Source organism: Garra rufa, chromosome 24 (assembly GCF_049309525.1).
Source record: "Garra rufa chromosome 24, GarRuf1.0, whole genome shotgun sequence".
NCBI lineage: Eukaryota > Metazoa > Chordata > Actinopteri > Cypriniformes > Cyprinidae > Garra > Garra rufa.
The window spans coordinates 28,523,908-28,542,152 of record NC_133384.1 but is presented as its reverse complement, the minus strand read 5'-3'; the positions used below and the strand labels follow the sequence as shown (position 1 = coordinate 28,542,152).

Sequence of the window (18,245 nt, the reverse complement as noted above, 5' to 3'; positions counted from 1 at the left end):
GTGTTATCTCATAAAATTGTCACGACCGAAACAGTCACGACTAAAACATTTGGTGGAGTTTCGGTAGTGGCATCTTTGTTTTTTTGGGTGTTATCCTATAAAATTGCCACTACCAAAACACTCACAACGAATCATTTGGTGGTGTTTCGGTACTGACATCTTTGTTTTTTTGGGTGTTATCCTATAAAATTGTCACTACCGAAACAGTCATGAACGAAACATTTGGTGAAGTTTCAGTAGTGGCATCTTTGTTTTTTTGAATGTTATCCCATAAAATTGTTACGACCGAAACAGTCACGATGAAACATTTGGTGAAGTTTTGGTAGTGACATTTTTTTATTATTTTTTTTTATGTGTTATCCCATAAAACTGTCACTACCGTAACAGTCACGACTAAAGCATTTGGTGAAGTTTCGGAAATTAAATCTTTGTTTTTTTGGGGTGTTATCCCATAAAATTGCCACTACCAAAACACTCACGACCGAATCATTTGGTGGTGTTTTGGTACTGACATCTTTGTTTTTTTGGGTGTTATCCTATAAAATTGTCACTACCGAAACAGTCATGAACGAAACATTTGGTGAAGTTTCGGTAGTGGCATCTTTGTTTTTTTGAATGTTAACCCATAAAATTGTCACTACTGAAACAGTCAGGACCGAAAAGTTTGGTGAAGTTTCGGTAGAAACATGTCATCATTGTTTTGGTAATGATAAAAGGGAACACATAATAATAAACATAATAATTTGGGGGAAATAAACAATTTTAGTTCAGTTATGCAAATTTGTAGTATTTTAGTATGTTTTAAAAGTGTTTTAGTATATGCGAGTTAAAATTCTGTAATGTGATGTGGTCGCTACCAATACATTACTGTCACTATCAAAAATGTGCTGTCATGACCAAAACATGGGATGTATTTTCAAAAATAAAGTATACTACATTATCAGCTAAGAAAAAAATAAACTAAGAAAAAAAAAGGGATTCAGAATACAACAAATCTCATAAATCACACTTGAAATGTTGTTTAAATTCTAATTGTTATTGATTTACCTCTGAAAACTTTTTAATAAAATAAAAAATATATATTTACAAGGAAGATGTAAGCAAAATCTTAATAGGTCAATATCACCTTTGTTATTAAATGAAATATTACTGAGTTCAGTAGTGTCAAATTTGGGGAGAGGACTTTCCAAAACTTTCTGAAAATACAATATGAGAATTAACTGCACAATACAAAATTTGTGGAAAAAACACATTTTCCAACTCCGACTTTGAAACATTTCTGTAGAATGGCCCATATAGCCTACATAAATACATAATTTTTAGTTGGATAGTTTCTTAAGATATATATTGTCACTAGATGATTTATTATTGTGAGCACTCAGTGCTGTAATAGACTCTAAATGAATTCAGATATAATTACCATTTCTTTTTACTCACCTTTTATCACCTCCTATGTTTAAAAACACTGAAGGTTATGAGTAATGAAGTTTGCGTTATTCATATTCCACACACGCTTGTGGTCTGCGGGGAGTCTTGAAGTTCCATAAATGTTTTGAGTTTTATTAAAATGTTCTTTAATATTATTCTTTGTGCTGGTGCTTCCACTCAGATTCCTACATTCTTATGACTTTTTCTTGTTATTGAAATGAATTTCATGCCAAGCAATCTTGAAGACCTTTTACATTTCCACAATGGTTTGACCTTCAGGATTCTCCAGTGCTCAAACATTCTCCACTGCTATACTTCATTCATGTATTCTACCTTTAGCGTGCAAACATGAACCCATCCACCTTGTTTTGCTCTTCATACAATAGGCTGAGCTTCTCCATTCCATCAAATCTGACAAATGAATGTCTTCTTGCAGCCAAACACCAAATGCAGTGTGGTCTCCCTTTAGAAAGCCCAACGTATTCACAGAGATACTCCCATTAGTGGTAGAGGGGAACAATATCACCATTACTCTTCCAAGAGAAGGACTTAGATGCTGAGCCAAAGCCGGGCTTTTGTTCTGGGAAGAAAAGCGAGATGCTGAATGTTGGATAATGATCTTACCAAAGCCTGTCGGTCATCTGAGTTTAGGTAGCAGTTCTTTGAGTAACCATGGTTCAGTTTTTACATCAAATGGGGAATTCCAGAGAAAAATTCTGCAGTTGTTGGCAAAGGAAATGTCTGAATTCTTGATATTAGCTGATAAAAGTGTGTGTAACTTTAAGTCTTACCCTGAGTAGGAAACCATAAATCAAGACCCTGAAACGGTCAACGATAAATGAATCCTCAGTTTTTCATTCCTGTTATCAATGAAAAAGCTAGAAGTGCCTGAAGTAAAAAATCATCATGTTTACTGAAGCTGAACTTCTTAACAAATGGAAAAGCTGATTTAAAAATCAATAGGCTGTCTTGTTCAAGGGCAGATTAACTCCAGATGCAAGAAAAGTTTGACACGTCGCTTTAAGAGAAATAATAATAAAGGTGATAAAATATGCAGAACTGCATCTTTTTTTAGAAAATAATCTGCAATATATTTCCTTCTATAAATAGGAGTGAACAACTGGAACGATGCAGCTGATTTTGGCTGAGCCTGTTTGTTGGCCTGGTTCAAAGAATTTGTTGAATACACAGTGGATCCGCTGAGTATATAGATGCACTGAATTGTTTATTCTCTTTGTCAGTGTTGCATATGTCTGCCTTGATAAAGAGAGCATTGCAGTTCTGAACCAATATAACACAAATGTACACAGGGTGAACTCCATTTTTCTCAGCCAGGGAACAACTACAAGAGCATCGCTGGGCCAGTTGATCTTTCTTAGGGTGTAAGGTTAAAAAAATAACTTTATATTATATAAATGCATTCATATAAAAGTACAGTTTCTATATAAAAATGTGCATTATGTATTATTTAAAAATAAAGTTTTACTAGGGATGTGCACTGAGTGAATCCGTATCTGGAAAGGCATGGAAAACGAATAATGCGTTCTGCGGAGCCACTAAAAGGACATGGTTAGTCGCTTGCCAGCGGTAGCCTGTTACATTATACTACATAACATTTTACTTACCACATAAACAGAGTAAGGCATGGAAGGCCATTTCCGCCACTGAATAAAAACTAAAAAAAGGTTATTGCGACTTATCTCACAATTCAGACTTTTTTTCTCAGAATTGTTATATAAACTCGCAATTCTGACTTTTTTCTTGCAATTCTTATTTTCTCAGAATTGTGAGATATAAAGTCCAATTTTGAGGGGTAAAAAAATGTTCTCAGAGTTGTGAGTTTATATCTCACAATTCTGACTTAACTCACATAAACTCGCAATACTAAGAAAAAAAGTAAATTGTGAGATGAAAACTCGCAATTTTGAGAAAAAAAGTCACAATTGTGGGATATAAACTCGTAATCTGGAGAAAACAAGTCAGAATTGTGAGTTCATATCATGCAGTTCTGAGAAAAAAACTATTCTGAGTTTATAGAAGTTTACAATTGTGAGTTTATATCACACAATTCTGACTTCATTACTCACAATTGTGAGTTTAAATCATGCTGAGAAATAAAAGTCAGATTTGCGAGTTTATATCTCTTTTTTCTGTATATAAACACTTACCACATAAACAGAGTAAAGCATGGCAGCCCGTTTCCGCCAATAAAAAACTAAAAAAAGGTTATTGCGACTTGTAATCTTACAATTCTGACTTTTTTTTCTCTCAGAAATTTGATATAAACTTGCAATTGAGATAAAAACTCGTAATTCCCAATTTTGAGGGGTAAAAAAGACTGTTCTCAGAATTGTGATTTTTTTATCTCACAATTCTGACTTAATAACTCGCAATACTGAGAAAAAATATCACAATTGTAAGATACAAACTCGTAATTCAGAGAAAAAAGTCAGATTTGTGAGTTCATATCATGCAATTCTGAGAAAAAAGATCAGATTTTATATCAGTTTACAATTGTGAGTTTATATCACATAATTCTGACTTTATTTTTCATAATTTGTGAGTTTATATCTCTTTTTTCTGTATATCTCCTTTTTATGTGGTAAATTTCACTTACCACATAAACAGAGTAAGGTGAAAAAAGACAAAAAAGGTTATTGCAACTTTAATTGTGTGAAATATGCATAAACTTGCTTTGAGAAAAAGTCAGAATTGTGAGTTTATATCACACAATTCTAACTTAATTTCTCACAATTTCGAGTTTTTATCACGCAATTCTGAGAAAAAAGGTCAGATTTGCACGTTTATATCACACAATTCTAACTTCATTTCTCACAATTTCGAGTTTATATCACGCAGTTCTGAGAAAAAAGTCAGATTTGCGAGTTTATATCTCACAATTGTGAGTTTTTCTTGCAATTGCGAGTTTATATCTCTCAATTCAGACTTTTTCTTATTCAGACTATGAAATATACTTTCAGTATAAAAATATACTTTTAATATAAACTCGCAATTGTGTGTTATAAAGTCCAGTTATAAGGGGTAAAAAACAATGTAAGATTTCAACTGGCAGTTGACAAACTTGCAATTCTGAGAAATAAAGCCAGAATTGTGTGTTTATATCTCACAATTCTGACTTAATTACTCACAACTGCATGTTTAAAAGAATTGTGAGACAAACTCACAATGCTGAGAAAAAAGTCACAATTGGGAGATATAAACTTGCAATTCTTATTTCTCAGAATTGGATTTGTCTTGCAATTCTAACTTTATCACTCACAGTTGTGAGTTTATATCACACAATTCTTTTTTTTATTAATTTTTTATTAAGCGCTTAATAAATATAATATATCACACAATTCTGACTTCTCACAATTGCCAGATTAAATCTTACAATTCTGAGAAAAAAGTCAGATTTGCTAAATCGATTTCAATGCCCTGCATATTAATAGCAGCTCCCTGATGCTCGCAATTTATATACAGAATTACTAGCCAACAATATAATTGCGAGAGAAAACATTTAAATATTTTTTTCTCTTCCCATTTCATATTTATTCCTTTTAGGGGTTAAGTTCACATCATTTCCTTTTCGAACACAGTATTCGGGCACATCCCTAGTTGAAACTCACTATGTACAGTATACACACTGGCGTTTGGAATCAGTAAGATATTTAATGTTTTTTTTTTTTAAAAGGTCTCTTATGCTCATTTCCATTCATTTGATCAAAAATACAGAAAAAAGTAATATTATAAAATATTATTGCAATTCAAAATAAGAGTTTTTTATTTTAATTTACTTTCAAATATAATTTATTTCTGTGATGCAAAGCTGAATTTTCATCAGCCATTACTCCAGTCTTCAGTGTTACATGATCCTTCAGAAATCATTCTAATATACTGATTCATTACTTTTATTAACAATGCTGAAAACACCTTTTTCAGGATTCTTTGATAAATAAAAATTTAAAAAGAACAGCATTTATTCAAAATAGAAATCTTTTCTAACAATATAAGTCATTACTATCACTTTTAATCTATTTAACACATCCTTGCTGAATAAAAGTATTAATTTCTTTCAAAGCGAGAAAGAAAGAAAAAAATGTACTGACCCCAAACTTTGAACGAGGTGTTTATTGTTACAAATGTTTTCTATTTAAAAATAAACGCTGTTCTTTTTAATGTTTAATTTATAAAAAGAAAAAATTATCACAGTTTCAAAAAAGAGGAAAAACTGTTTTCAACACTGATAATAAATCAGCATATTAGAATGATTTCTGAAGGATCATGTGACACTGAATACTGATGCTGAAAATACAGCTTTGCATCACAGGAATAAATTATATTTTAAGGTATATTAAATAAGAAAACCACTATTTTAAATTCCATTAACATTTTCATTCAAATAAACACAGCATTGATGAGCAGATTTTATTTTTATTTTTATAAAAAGCATTAAAAATCTTACATAAATGGTACTGTAATTGACCTGTAATTTCAAAAATGAAAATAGTTTGCACTCTGTTGTGTAATTTGTTTATCAGTGTAACTTGTGATAGCACAAACACCATTGCAGGGCTTGCCAATAATTGCTCTGCAATATAGATCTGAAATATTGTGTCTGTCTATATCACTTTAGCACTTCCTAAAAGTTTAACAAGTGAATCTTTCAAAACAACCATAATATTTAGTAAATAATACTGTCATCCATTTCTAAAAGTGTCATTCTAATGTAAAGAAACTGCAGACTAAGTATCATTGTTTGGCGTTTGGCTAACATAAATGTGCAATATTACTTAATCCACATTTCTTTTGTTTTGAAAGCAGACACATAAAACCACACAAACACAAGATTCATGATTCATTAGTATCCAGTTGTAGATAAAGACAAATGTTTCTGAAGCATCTCCTTCATAATGAATCATTTAGCAGGCCCGAGTTGTCACACACTTTATAACCGTGAAAAAGGCTGTAAAACTTTCAGTTTAAAACAAACCCGTGCAATAGATGGGCAGTTTACTCACAGGCAAGAGCAACTCCATAAAACAAGCTCTCAAACAGACATCAATAGTTGTTAATATTTAATTCTGCCCATCCGATAATGCGTTTCACTGAAACAAATCATTACTGTATTGAATTTGAGATAAATGGTGTGCGGAAAATTCTGAGGCTTAAAGCATTTTCCACTATTCTGCAAAGTATGCAATTTATATGCATAAAGACATAAGCGATTATTTATCACGCTTGCATCGCAGGGACAATTTAGATTCTTCAAAGACACGGCTACACAAAGTCCTTTTTAAACTTTTATTCACTTAAATTTCTCAGTGTTAAAGCAACAAGAAAACATTTAGAATGTCCTTTGGTGTGATTTTTCTTTTTTTACACGTCAGTATACTGCATGTAAACTGATATTCTTTGATGCCAGCACGTTGCCAATATACTTTAGGAAAACTTCACAATCCAACTGAAGGAGAAACAAAAAAGTGTAACTGAACTCAAACATAATCAGATATTTAATTCAGTATGCACCTTGATTGAACGCACTAAAATGTTGCCCTTAAACACATTTCAGCAATAATACAAAAAAGTATATGTTCTACATTATCTTTACTCTGTCAAGAAAATAACTTCTGTATTAATACAAAAATTAAATACACTGATGACTGTCTAAGCACTTCATCTGTTTGGGTGAAAACATACATCTTTGACCGTGGCCTCAGCGAACAGTCCGTCACATTTCAAAGTCATGGGTTTTTCCAGTCATTTTTTTTCGGAGGATAAGGGGGTGTGCCACATGAGTGTGACTAACATCACACAGACTGAAAGGAAAACCAAAAAATCATATATTTATATATAGATATATCGAAAAAAAATATCAAGGGTTACAGAATAACATTCACAAAAGCACAGGGTGGAGGAAGGACGGGGCTTTTGACACAAAGGACACTCTAAAGTTTATTTTTGAAGGTGGGGACGTGTTGGCGGGACGAGCTCAATTTGAAAGCGGATCGAATGTGACAGTCTGAATAGATTTCCTTATATCCACAATGCACTGACAGCAAAGAATGCTTGATTCTTTTCTTGAGTCTTTCTCCATATTATTACTGCTTCTTCTTTGTTTGTTTTTTTCCGTAATTGCCAGTTCACACAACCCGGACAGTTTTCCATCGCTTCGTGTCACAATAGCCAAAAGCAGTCTACAGCCAACATGATACCCAGAATGGCTCAGGTGAGGGGCGGCAGCTGGCTTTACTCGTACATGCCGCTGGCTGAATGCAGCTCCCGTTGCCTTGGTGATAAAGGGAGGAAAGGGATGAGTCTTGTCCGCTCCAATCCCTGTCGCTCTCTCGTTCTGTTAGGGGAGTGAGTATCTATTATGGCTTAGTTCACGTCTCTACTTCCTCTTATTTGCTTCATGAAGCATATGCTCAGGTAAATTCTATAAATAACACCTTGATTTTTTTTTACTTTTAGACTTTTATATTGAATCAATTTTTATAAATACTATTTTTATTGATGTATTATTTATTGTATTTTGTCTGTCATCCTCAGGAATTTCGCTTTGATATTTGGGCACATTCCACATGGCCGGCCGAGTGTCGGTGGGTCTGGTGCGCTGCTCATACAGAAGAAGCTGGACAGTCGGAGATCTGCCTCTCAAAGGACTGTGGTCCAGCAGATCTCCACGAGGAAAACCGGACCCAGCAGCAAAAGCAGGATCGGCCCAGGGGGGCGGAGGGAAGCCTGGCCCGAGTCCGACCCTCCGCAGCCGCCCGGCTCGTTCTCGCACCGCGGCTTCTCGCACAGCACGCCGGTGTACGCCGGAGGACACTGACAACGGACGTTGTTCACACACATGCCGCCGTTTTGGCAATGCAGAAGTTCGTTGTCGCACACCCGAGCTGTGGCATTGAGAGGAAAAGGGTAAGCAGAAGAAAAACACCCTCCCCACACACACATACAGGCTACACCCAAACAAGTATGAACACTTCTATGATTACATAGAGCTCTATCCTGAGATATCATATATTCATCTATTGCTGAAAATAGACAGAAATAGTCAATACAAAGTGCAGGCAAAGTATTGATTGAAATGAATCACAAGTAGAAAATTTAATATCATTATTAATAGAAATTCATAAGTGAAAAATATTGATAGACTTTTTTTTCTCGTACAGAAAATTCAACTCAAATGTTGCATTCAAAAAAAGTTGCAAAAAGGCCACCTCAAAAAAAAAAAAAGTCTTCTTTTAAAAAAAGAGACCTGCCATTAACCCAAACCATTAAAGGAGTAGTTCAATTCCAGAACAAAAATGTACAGATAATGAACTCACCCCTTTGTCATCCAAGATGTTCATGTCTTTCTTTCTTCATTCGTGAAGAAATTTCATTTTTTGAGGAAAACATTTCAGGATTTTTCTACATATAGTGGACTTCTACGGTGCTCATGAGTTTGAACTTCCAAAATGCAGTTTAAATACAGCTTCAAAGAGCTCTTAATTAGTAGTTCTCAACTCCAGCCTCAGGGCCCACTGCTCTGCACATTTTGTATGTTTCTGAATCTGACACACTCAGCTCAGTTCATGGCTCTTTCTTCTAACGAACTGATGATCTGAATCAGGTGCGTTCAATGAGGGAGACATACAAAATGTGCAGAGCAATGGGTCCCGAGGACTGGAGTTCAAAATCACTAGTCTTAACAATCTCAGCTGAGAAAGAAGGGTCCATATGGTGGACTATATAGAAGGGTCCATTTTTTCTCCATGGACTTCAGTGGTGCCGCTGAGTTTGAACCTCCAAAATGCAGGAAGAACGGTCTTATCTAGCAAAACGATTGGTTATTTTTTAAGAAAATTACAGTTTATATACTTTTTAACCTCAAATGCTTGTCTTGTCTTTCTCTGCAATGGGTAGTCTTTGCATCTCCAATTCAATACAGTTATGCCGAGTTCAGACTGCATGATTTTAGCCTCGATTTTGACTCGCCGACAGGTTTTGAGAAATCACAGACAAATGCCCGAAATCACAGGCAAATCGGTGCTCGCTCACGCGAGTGACACTCACACAGTGTGAAATATCAAAGACGCGATCTGAGAGAATCGCCGACACCCGTGAGATATTTGGCATGCTAATTCAAATCAATTCAAAATCATGCCGTGTGAAAGGTGATCTGACTGAAAATCACATCGGCGATTACCTACAGCCAATGTGACAGCAACATCCAGGCCAGTGGGAAGTTGGGGGAGGAGTTACGAAGGTATAGACCACAATATCAACAAGCATAGCTTCGGCTTCTTTTCTTTTCGCTGCAAATGAGTGCACATGCAATTTGCATGACAAGCTTCTTGCGGGCTACCATTTTTTTTATAATAATCCCAGTCTCACGTGAGAACTTGCACGACTGACCTCATGTTGTTTCCATGTCACTTCTCGCGTGTGTTTGGTTGTGAGACGTAGTTTGCAGACCGGGACAAAGTTGTCAGCGATTCTTCCTATTGTAAAGTCATGCAGTGTGAAACCCCCTGTCGCCGATCCATCATGCAGTGTGAACACAGCAGCGACGGAATGCTACCCCAGATAGTCATGCAGTGTGAAAACATCTGTGACGCGATTGCTTTGAAAATCGTGCAGTCTAAACTCAGCATTAGGGTATGTTGAAAGTCTTTTCTCCCTCAACTTCAAAAATCATTTCAAAATTATCCTACATCGCTGCAGAAGAACCAACCCATTGTTTGCAAAGTATACATCAAAGAAGATCAAAAACCCTTTACAAAAAAAGGTAAAAGAGCAATTGGACACTCTTAAAAATAACAGTGCTTAACGATGCCATAGAAGAATCTTTTTTTGTTTAAATGGTTCCATAAAGAACCTTTAACATATAAAGAACCTTTCTTTTTCACAAAAGGTTCTTTGTGGCGAAAGAAGGTTCTTCAGATGATTAAAAGGTAAGAAAGAGATGGTTTGACTGAATTGTTCTTTGTGGAACCAAAAATGGTTCTTCTAAGGTTCTGCTGTGAAGAACCTTTATTTTTAAGAGTGTAGGATGATTTTGGAAAAAACTGTGTTCACACAGAGATAGACAAGATGAGCAATTAATGTTAAAAAAATATAAATTGTTGTCCTCCTGTCCTCAGAACCCTCTGCTCACACATTTTGTACGTCTCCCTCATTTAACGCACCTGATTCAGATCATCAGCATGTTAGAAGATCCATGAACTGAACTGAGTGTGTCAGATTTAGAAACATACCAAATGTGCAGAGCAATGGGCCCTGAGGTCTGGAGTTGAGAACCTCTGGTTTAGAGCCCTTTGAAGCTGCATTTAAACTGCATTTTGGAAGTTCAAACTTGGGGGCACCATAGAAGTCTACTATACGGAGAAAATTTTTCCTCAAAAAACATAATTTCTTTACAAGTGAAGAAATAAAGACATGAACATCTTGGATGACAAGGGGGTGAGTAAATTATCTGTACATTTGTGTTCTGGAAGTGAACTAATCCTTTAACACGTTTTCTCCAAATTCCCGACAATGACTTGCAATCAGCGTCCCATGGCGACGCTGCACCCCTTAGGTGCATTAGTATATTTATCAACAGGGACACCAGGGCCAGACCTAGGACGTAAGCTGTTGAGCAAGCTTCAGGCAAACAAATTCCAGCGCAAACTAGCAAAACCAACAGAGACAAATAAAAACGGATGAACAAGCCATGCCTCTCACGTCTTCATCAAAGCACTGTAATCCTCCTGATTGGAAAATAATCATCTAACACACAAACGCTGACCTCTATCAGTTTGCGAGGAATGGTTCTGAGAGGTCTTGTGCGTTGCAGCATCTGTTTAATGGCTGTTACTGAGCTATTTTGGGATGGACTGAGCTGACAGGAAGAGCTGGATGATAGAGAGAGGAGGTGTAACTCTCCCAGTCATAACAGGCTGATTAGGGAGCTGGCAGAACTACATGGTCTCCAGCTTCTCTCTCTCCGTCTCCTGTGTGGATTCAGGCTTTATGGTTGAGTCAGGGAAAAATGAGCCCCTGTTTGTGTCCATAATTCCCCCTGTTCATCACTGCCGAGTCTTTTTACGATGCAGATCAATCGTTCCCCAGTGAAAACCCACACTTGTACCACAAAACAAGACCCAGAAATTGTACCTGCAAGATGAACAAGCTATTTGAATTATCGGCGATTAACATGCATAAAGATCGAACGTGTTCAATTAGTATTAGTCACATAAGTGTTTGTTCACTTCCAGAATAAAAATTGCCTGATAATTTACTCACTCCCATGTCATCCAAGATGTTTATGTTTTTCTTTGTTCAGTTGAAAAGAAAGTACGTTTTTGAGGAAAACATTTTAGGATTTTCCTTCATATTGTAGACTTATAGGTCTACTATTTGAATAGGTCCAAATTGCAGTTTCAATGCCGCTACAAAATTCTCTACATGATCTCAGCTGAGGAATAAGGCTTTTGTCTAGAGAAACGATGGGTCATTTCCCTAAAAAAATACAAATTTATATATTTTTTAACCACAAATGTTCATATTGCACTAACTTCTTAATTTCTTTTCGACTGAAGAAAGAAAGACGTGAACATCTTGGATGACATTGGGGTGAATAAATTATCAGGAAATTTTCATTCTGGAAGTGAACTTCTTTAATTCTTGGTACACAGTGACACAACTGTGTTAATATAATAATAAGAATAAGAAAGAATAAGAATAATACAGAAATATATGGGCATTATAACAAAGTTCTAGTTGCCTTCACTAAGCTTTTTGTGTTTGAATTTAGATTTGAATTATATTTTATAGATTAGATTAGTTTATCTAAATGTTTTCTTAATAAAAGAATCAAACTAGAGCAGTTAAATTGGCGTAAGATTTACTTTGAAACAATTTTCACTTATAAATTGCCAGTAAAATTCAAAGAATTCCAAATAAATGGCAATAAATTGAATAAGATGTCAAAATTTGGTTTAGTAATGCAGTGACCATGACCGTCTCAGAGCACATTTTTACCATCTAGTCTGTGCTTTAAAAGATGAAAAACAACTGTATTGCTTATTATAGAGATTTTATTCATTCAACATTCTGGATAGGAGATTTTAAATCTCTTATTTTGCCCAAAACACATTTAGACTACTGTAGATGTTTCCTATTATAAATCAAGTGATTCTTCAGAAGTGTACGACTTATTGACTGTTTGCAATTGAGACATCAATGTTGCCTTTTACCAAACTGTTAATGAACATGCCAGGATTTTTCTCCAAATAGTTGACTTCAATGGTGGCCAATGGCTTGACCTTTTGAAGGTCTAAATTGCAGTTTTAATGCAGCTTTAAAAGGCTCTACACAATCCCAGCCCAGGAATAGGGTCTTATCTAGCGAAACCATCTGCCATATTTTTTAAAATACAAATTTCTATATTTTTAACCACAAATGCTCATCTTGCACTCACTCTAGTTTAAAAAAGGAAGGGTAGGGTGAAAAACTTAATCAAATGTTTTTCCTCCAACTTCAAAAATCGTCTAACATTGTTGTTTTACCTTCTTTGTAAAGGGCGTTTGATGGCGTAAACACTAGGTCGGTACTTCCGCCTATGTCACATATGCATAATTACAAAATGCATGAGGTTGAGCTAGTGCAAGATGAGCATTTGTGGTTATAAAGTATATCAGTTTGAATTTTCTTAGAAAATGACAGATTTGCTAGATAACACGCTTATTCCTCAGGTGGGATCGTGTAGAGCCTTTAAAGCTGCACTGAAACTGCAATTTAGACCTTCAGCCCATTGGCCACCATTGAAGTCCACTGTATGGAGAAAAATCCTGGAATGTTTTCCTCAAAAACCTTAATTTCTTTCGACTGATGAAATAAAGACATGAACATTGTATGGCATGTATGGCATGGAGTGTGTAAATTATCAGGACATTTTCATTCTGGAAGTGAACTTATCGTTTGTGTTAATAATTATGTTAATATAATAATAATACAGAAATTTATAATGGGCAAATTAAAATTAGTGTAAGATTTACTTTAAAAGAACTTTTACTCAGAAATTGCTAGTAAATTTCAAAGATTTCCAAAGAAATGGCACATTTTTACCATGTCTAGTCTGCCCTTTAAGAAAGAAACGATGAATCAAAAGATGACAAACAACTGTATTGCTTATTACAGAGGCTTTATCGATTCAACGTTCTTGATAGGAGGATATATTGCTCAAAACACGTTTAGACTACTGTTGGTGTTTCCTATTATAAATCAAGTGAGTCTTCAGAAGTGTTCGCCATATTGACTGTCTGCAATTGAGACATCAGTGTTGCCTTTTACCAAACTGCTCATGAAAAGAAGATTGTAGAGAAAGAAGTAAGAGGTAATGAGTGGATTGTGTCTGAGGAAAGAGTTTTAGAACACCTCCTCTTTGAGGGAAAGAGAGCAAATTGATCGATTGCCTTTTCCACAACTGTGGCCTTTGGCAAGAGTGTTCCTGTGCTTCATCTGAAGAAAGACTTAAAAGAGGCACAGTTTTGGAGGTAATGTATCTCTCAAGAGTTTGGGTCTTTTTGGTTCACCCTGTGAGTTCAACTCTTTCTGTCTCCTCAGTTTGATATCCCCCGATGACCAGGAAAAGGTGCTGAGGCAAGAAGAGCAGTGCCAGTGATTTATAGCTGTTATGGGTGCTAACAAACACCTTTACCTTCCAATGGAGGGGGGCATGGAAACTATTTACTCTGCTGTTGGTCCTACAAACAGTTTAACCTCTATAGCCTATGACACGCTCTCTAGAGCCCATGCACGTCTAATATTTTAAAAGAGCAACAGAAGGTCTGTATGTTTAAAGCATGTGCACTCACAAGCATGCTTAATGCATATAAATAAACGTTAATAAGAGAATAAATTGAGCAATTTATTGGGTTTGCTTTTGATAAGAGGGATAATATTTATTGAGAACGGCAGTAGATTGCATGGTGTGCTGGGAAGAAAAGGCTTATTTGAAGAAAGATTCCAGCTTTAATTGCATACCCAAATCTGCATACAGATGGACTGAATCAGGAAAATGAACCTTAGATTGCATTTGTCAAACACATTATGGCCTTTGGGACTTTGAATGAGACGAATGCAACAAACTTAAATCTCTTGTCTAGGACGTCCAGCGGAAAGCGTTTGTGTTGATGGCAACATCAAATTAAAATGGTTATGGCGCTTTACCGCAGTGCATACCATCGGCTAAAACAGTCACATGGTAATGCATCTTCATGTTGGTGAGTGATGGATGTGCATAAAGAGCCACGTATCTTTATTTCTCTCCAATATGTCTCCCAGAACAGACAGTAATGGGAGTGCATTTGCCACATGCCACTATTTGCACCAAACACTCTGGTTTACTTTAATCTTGTGACATGTTGTGAATTTCTGCTTCTCAGCTAAACCAGCCTTGGAGTGCTGGTTTCAAAGCGCACTGAACTCAATATACACATATTTACTGGACTGTCCATCTCACATTATTACAGCCAACGTCCCTTTGTGTTATCTGAGGCTTTGGTAAATGTTGACCTTTGATGCTGGAAGCCCATTGAAGAATACAAATCAATGCTTGACCTACGGATCATTTCAACCACAGCGCTCGGAGCCAAGAGAGAAGAACCAGCCATCGCAGTGTGGCCATAACAGCAAACAGCGCAGGCGTCGAATGTTCTGCTCACTCCAAATATTAGCTCAGCTGCCTGTGTTCATCTGCGCAAATGCACGTGCATGGGATTGTGCCCGAGGATTGTTTGCATGCTGCTTGAGGAAAAACTCTACAATAATACTATTAATAAAAACAATGCTAGTAAATGATTATAATAATTCCCTCAAAATGAATTCTGCAGTTAAACCACTAACAAGGCAGGATAACAGGTGTGACTGAGCCTCGGATGGAAGTCAGTCCAAGTTTTTTTTGGTTTCCAAGTGCTCTAAGCAAACCAAGCTGCTCATTCCCGGGTAAGCCAAAAAGAAGCAGCAAACAGAGAAAAAAGAAAGAGGCAGAGAAGAAGGAAGGGAGGGAGGGGAAGAGAAAGAGAGCAGGGGACTGAAGCTGCAGGTTGGGTGGAGGTTCTACTTACATTTGCAGCCATTGTCCCACAAATATCCTGGCAGACACTCATGGCACTTAGCCCCTGTCGCTCCCTCCTTACATTTACAATATCCTGTGCCATTACAGCGATCAGTGTCTGAGCCAAAGGGATTACAATTACAGTCTGTAGAAACAAGACACACACATACACAGTGGAGAGATGGGGTCTGCGGTCTTCAGCCTCAGATCAGCTCATGAATAAAGTCCCTCTGTTTTCTACACACAAAAGCATTTTTCGCTCAAAATGGGCCTCTGCTGCCTCCTTCATGCACATTGCTAGTCTACAAAGGACTGATTTATAACCCGTATATATCTGAATATTTACCTCGCATCTACCATTTCAAAGGAATAAAATGAGAAGCGTCAGCTGGGGAAGGTGAGTGAGGGTGGAAAATGGAAACAATGGCATTTACTGAGGAAAACGAATGTTTGTGAATGTTGAACATCTTGGAAGTCCCATAATGCGAAAGCGTAGACCGTTACTGAATGACTGCAGTGTGTATTCGGAATAATTTTACGAAAGCATTTTTCTATATTTAGTTCAGCATCAAAAATGAGTGGCATGAAGGAAGGAAACATACAAAGGAGAAACAAAGACAGACACGAGGTTGAGGATTCCTGATTAGCCAATTCACTTGGAAGTACATTAAAGTTAAATACCGATAACACTGATCATTTCTGTTCGGAAGTATCTCATTAATAAATCCTTTGACACTAGAGAAAACGTCCTTGAAAGTGACCGTTTTATTAAAGTCTACATTAAATTTGCAATGCATTTTTACTTTGAGAGTATGGCTTGATTTTATCCAAGTAAATAGTCAGTCTTGATTTCATGTTGACTATAAGTTTTTTGCCAATGTCAGTAACTCTCCAGGTCATGGATCACCCGAAGACATCTGGCCAATTAACCGGGGTCTGCTCATGGTGCTGAAGTGCCATTCAAAACCTGCATTTCTGGGAGATCTACAAAGACGACAAACAATATGAGCAGATGTTGAGATACTGAAGGGTATTAAATATGTAAACGTTGTAATATTATCAATTCAAAAGAGGATCTGATTAATTCTCAGAAGAACTTGGACGTGTAGCGTCAAACTCTGATGGCATTTCTGATCACGACTGCGTGTTTGTTCTTAAAGGGGTCATCGGATGCCCATTTTCCCCAAGTTGATATGATTCTTTAGGGTCTTAATGAAAAGTCTATAACATACTTTGGTTGAAATAGTCCAATAGTAGGCTAAAACAACACCCTTTTACCTTGTCAAAAAAGTTATTTTCAAAGCGAGCCGTTTCGGTGCATGTCCCTTTAAATGCTAATGAGCTCTGCTGACCCCATCCCTCTCTTTTGTAGGGTGACGAGACATTTTTGAATAACTTTGCTCTGGCTTTAAAACTGTTTTACAGCTCACTCATGGGCGGGTCTACGCTAAAACGGATGCATCAATCAACAATTGTGGGCGGGGCCTTCGCCAGCTAAGAATTTGAGAATGGCTTGATCTGGGAAAGGGGTTATGATTTATAGGGATTTTAAAAAAGCACTTGGTGGATTTTTATCATTATAGGGTTATGTTTAAACAAGATGTAAGAGGGAATTCACTTTAGTGAATTTTGCATCTGATGACCCCTTTAAACATTCTTTTGTAGAGGAAACTAATCAGTTCTCCGACTTCTTTTCAGTATAAATTCATCATGTTTACAGATGCCTAGAACTCTTTCCAAGTGTAAACATAGCCTTAAGGTTTTGCTACAGAGAAGATAGCTGTTTAGTAGAAGACATTAATGCTTATTTATTATTAATGCTTTGCTGAAACACTAACATAAGATGCACTTTTCACATATTTTGACAGTTTTGTGGCCCTCCTGTGACTACAGATATTGCTAGGTTGAGGTGGAGGTCAGAGTCTGTGACCTGTAACACCTAAAGATGTGTGTGTAAGTCACACAGCCGTGACCTGCTTCCAGACACCTCTCTCGCTCTCTTCTTTCTCTTGCTTCTTCTTCCCGAGAGTGACATATGCAACACGCGGCACCTTTTTCTGTGGGTGCGAGTCCTCCCAGACACCTCACTGGGGAAGTGTGATGGCAGACATCACCTCTGTCTCACAATGACACCTGTCTGGCTTTTTTTTTATTATTATTTTCTTAAATGTCTTTTCTTCTTTTTCTTTGCCTTTCTTTTGTAACAAACATAAAAAATTACACTGTTCATCACATCATACTTGCTGGTTTTGTAGACTGGTGGGATGTGGATCAACGTGACTTTGCTGACACACACGAGCATGCGTGAAGAGACTCGGGTGACGACAGAGTGATGGACAGACACAGAGAAGGGAGTGAAGAGATGGAGGATGATGGAGCAATAGAAACAGAAGGCCAGATGGCAGATTTGGAGGTGGGGAGTGTGTTGTGCGATAAGCCGTGTTGGTGGATGGGAGTGCTGGAGGACTGACCTATGCAAACATTCTCATCGTCCAGCTCTGCTGAGGCATTGCGGTAGTATCCAAGCTTGCACAGCTGGCAGTGCTGCCCTCTAGTGTTGTGCTTACAGCTCACGCAAATGACGGTGTTTAGCACCTCGATGTAACTGCAGCGATTGGAGTGACTGAAACATTCGCAGTCTTGCAAAAAGGGGAGAGAGATGTGGCTGTGTTTAGGGTACTGTAAGTGTGTGCGAGTCGCGGCGGCGCTGCAGAAGAGGGGCACC

General features: G+C 36.9%; 1 protein-coding gene across 5 annotated transcripts in view; it reads right to left on the bottom strand.

Moving 5' to 3' along the window:
• Nucleotides 1–6,718: 6,718 nt before the first annotated feature.
• ntng1a (netrin g1a) overlaps nucleotides 6,719–18,245 on the bottom strand; it is a 118,159-nt gene continuing 106,632 nt past the window's right edge. For 4 of the 5 annotated variants that reach the window (XM_073830859.1, XM_073830858.1, XM_073830860.1 and 1 more), the window contains one exon: nucleotides 6,719–8,330. In XM_073830859.1, coding sequence (XP_073686960.1) covers nucleotides 8,086–8,330 — 245 coding nt within the window. In that variant the 3' untranslated portion in view covers nucleotides 6,719–8,085. Of the gene's footprint in view, nucleotides 8,331–15,530; nucleotides 15,666–17,991; nucleotides 18,160–18,245 lie in introns of all 5 variants that reach the window. The other variant, XM_073830862.1, reaches the window with a different exon arrangement.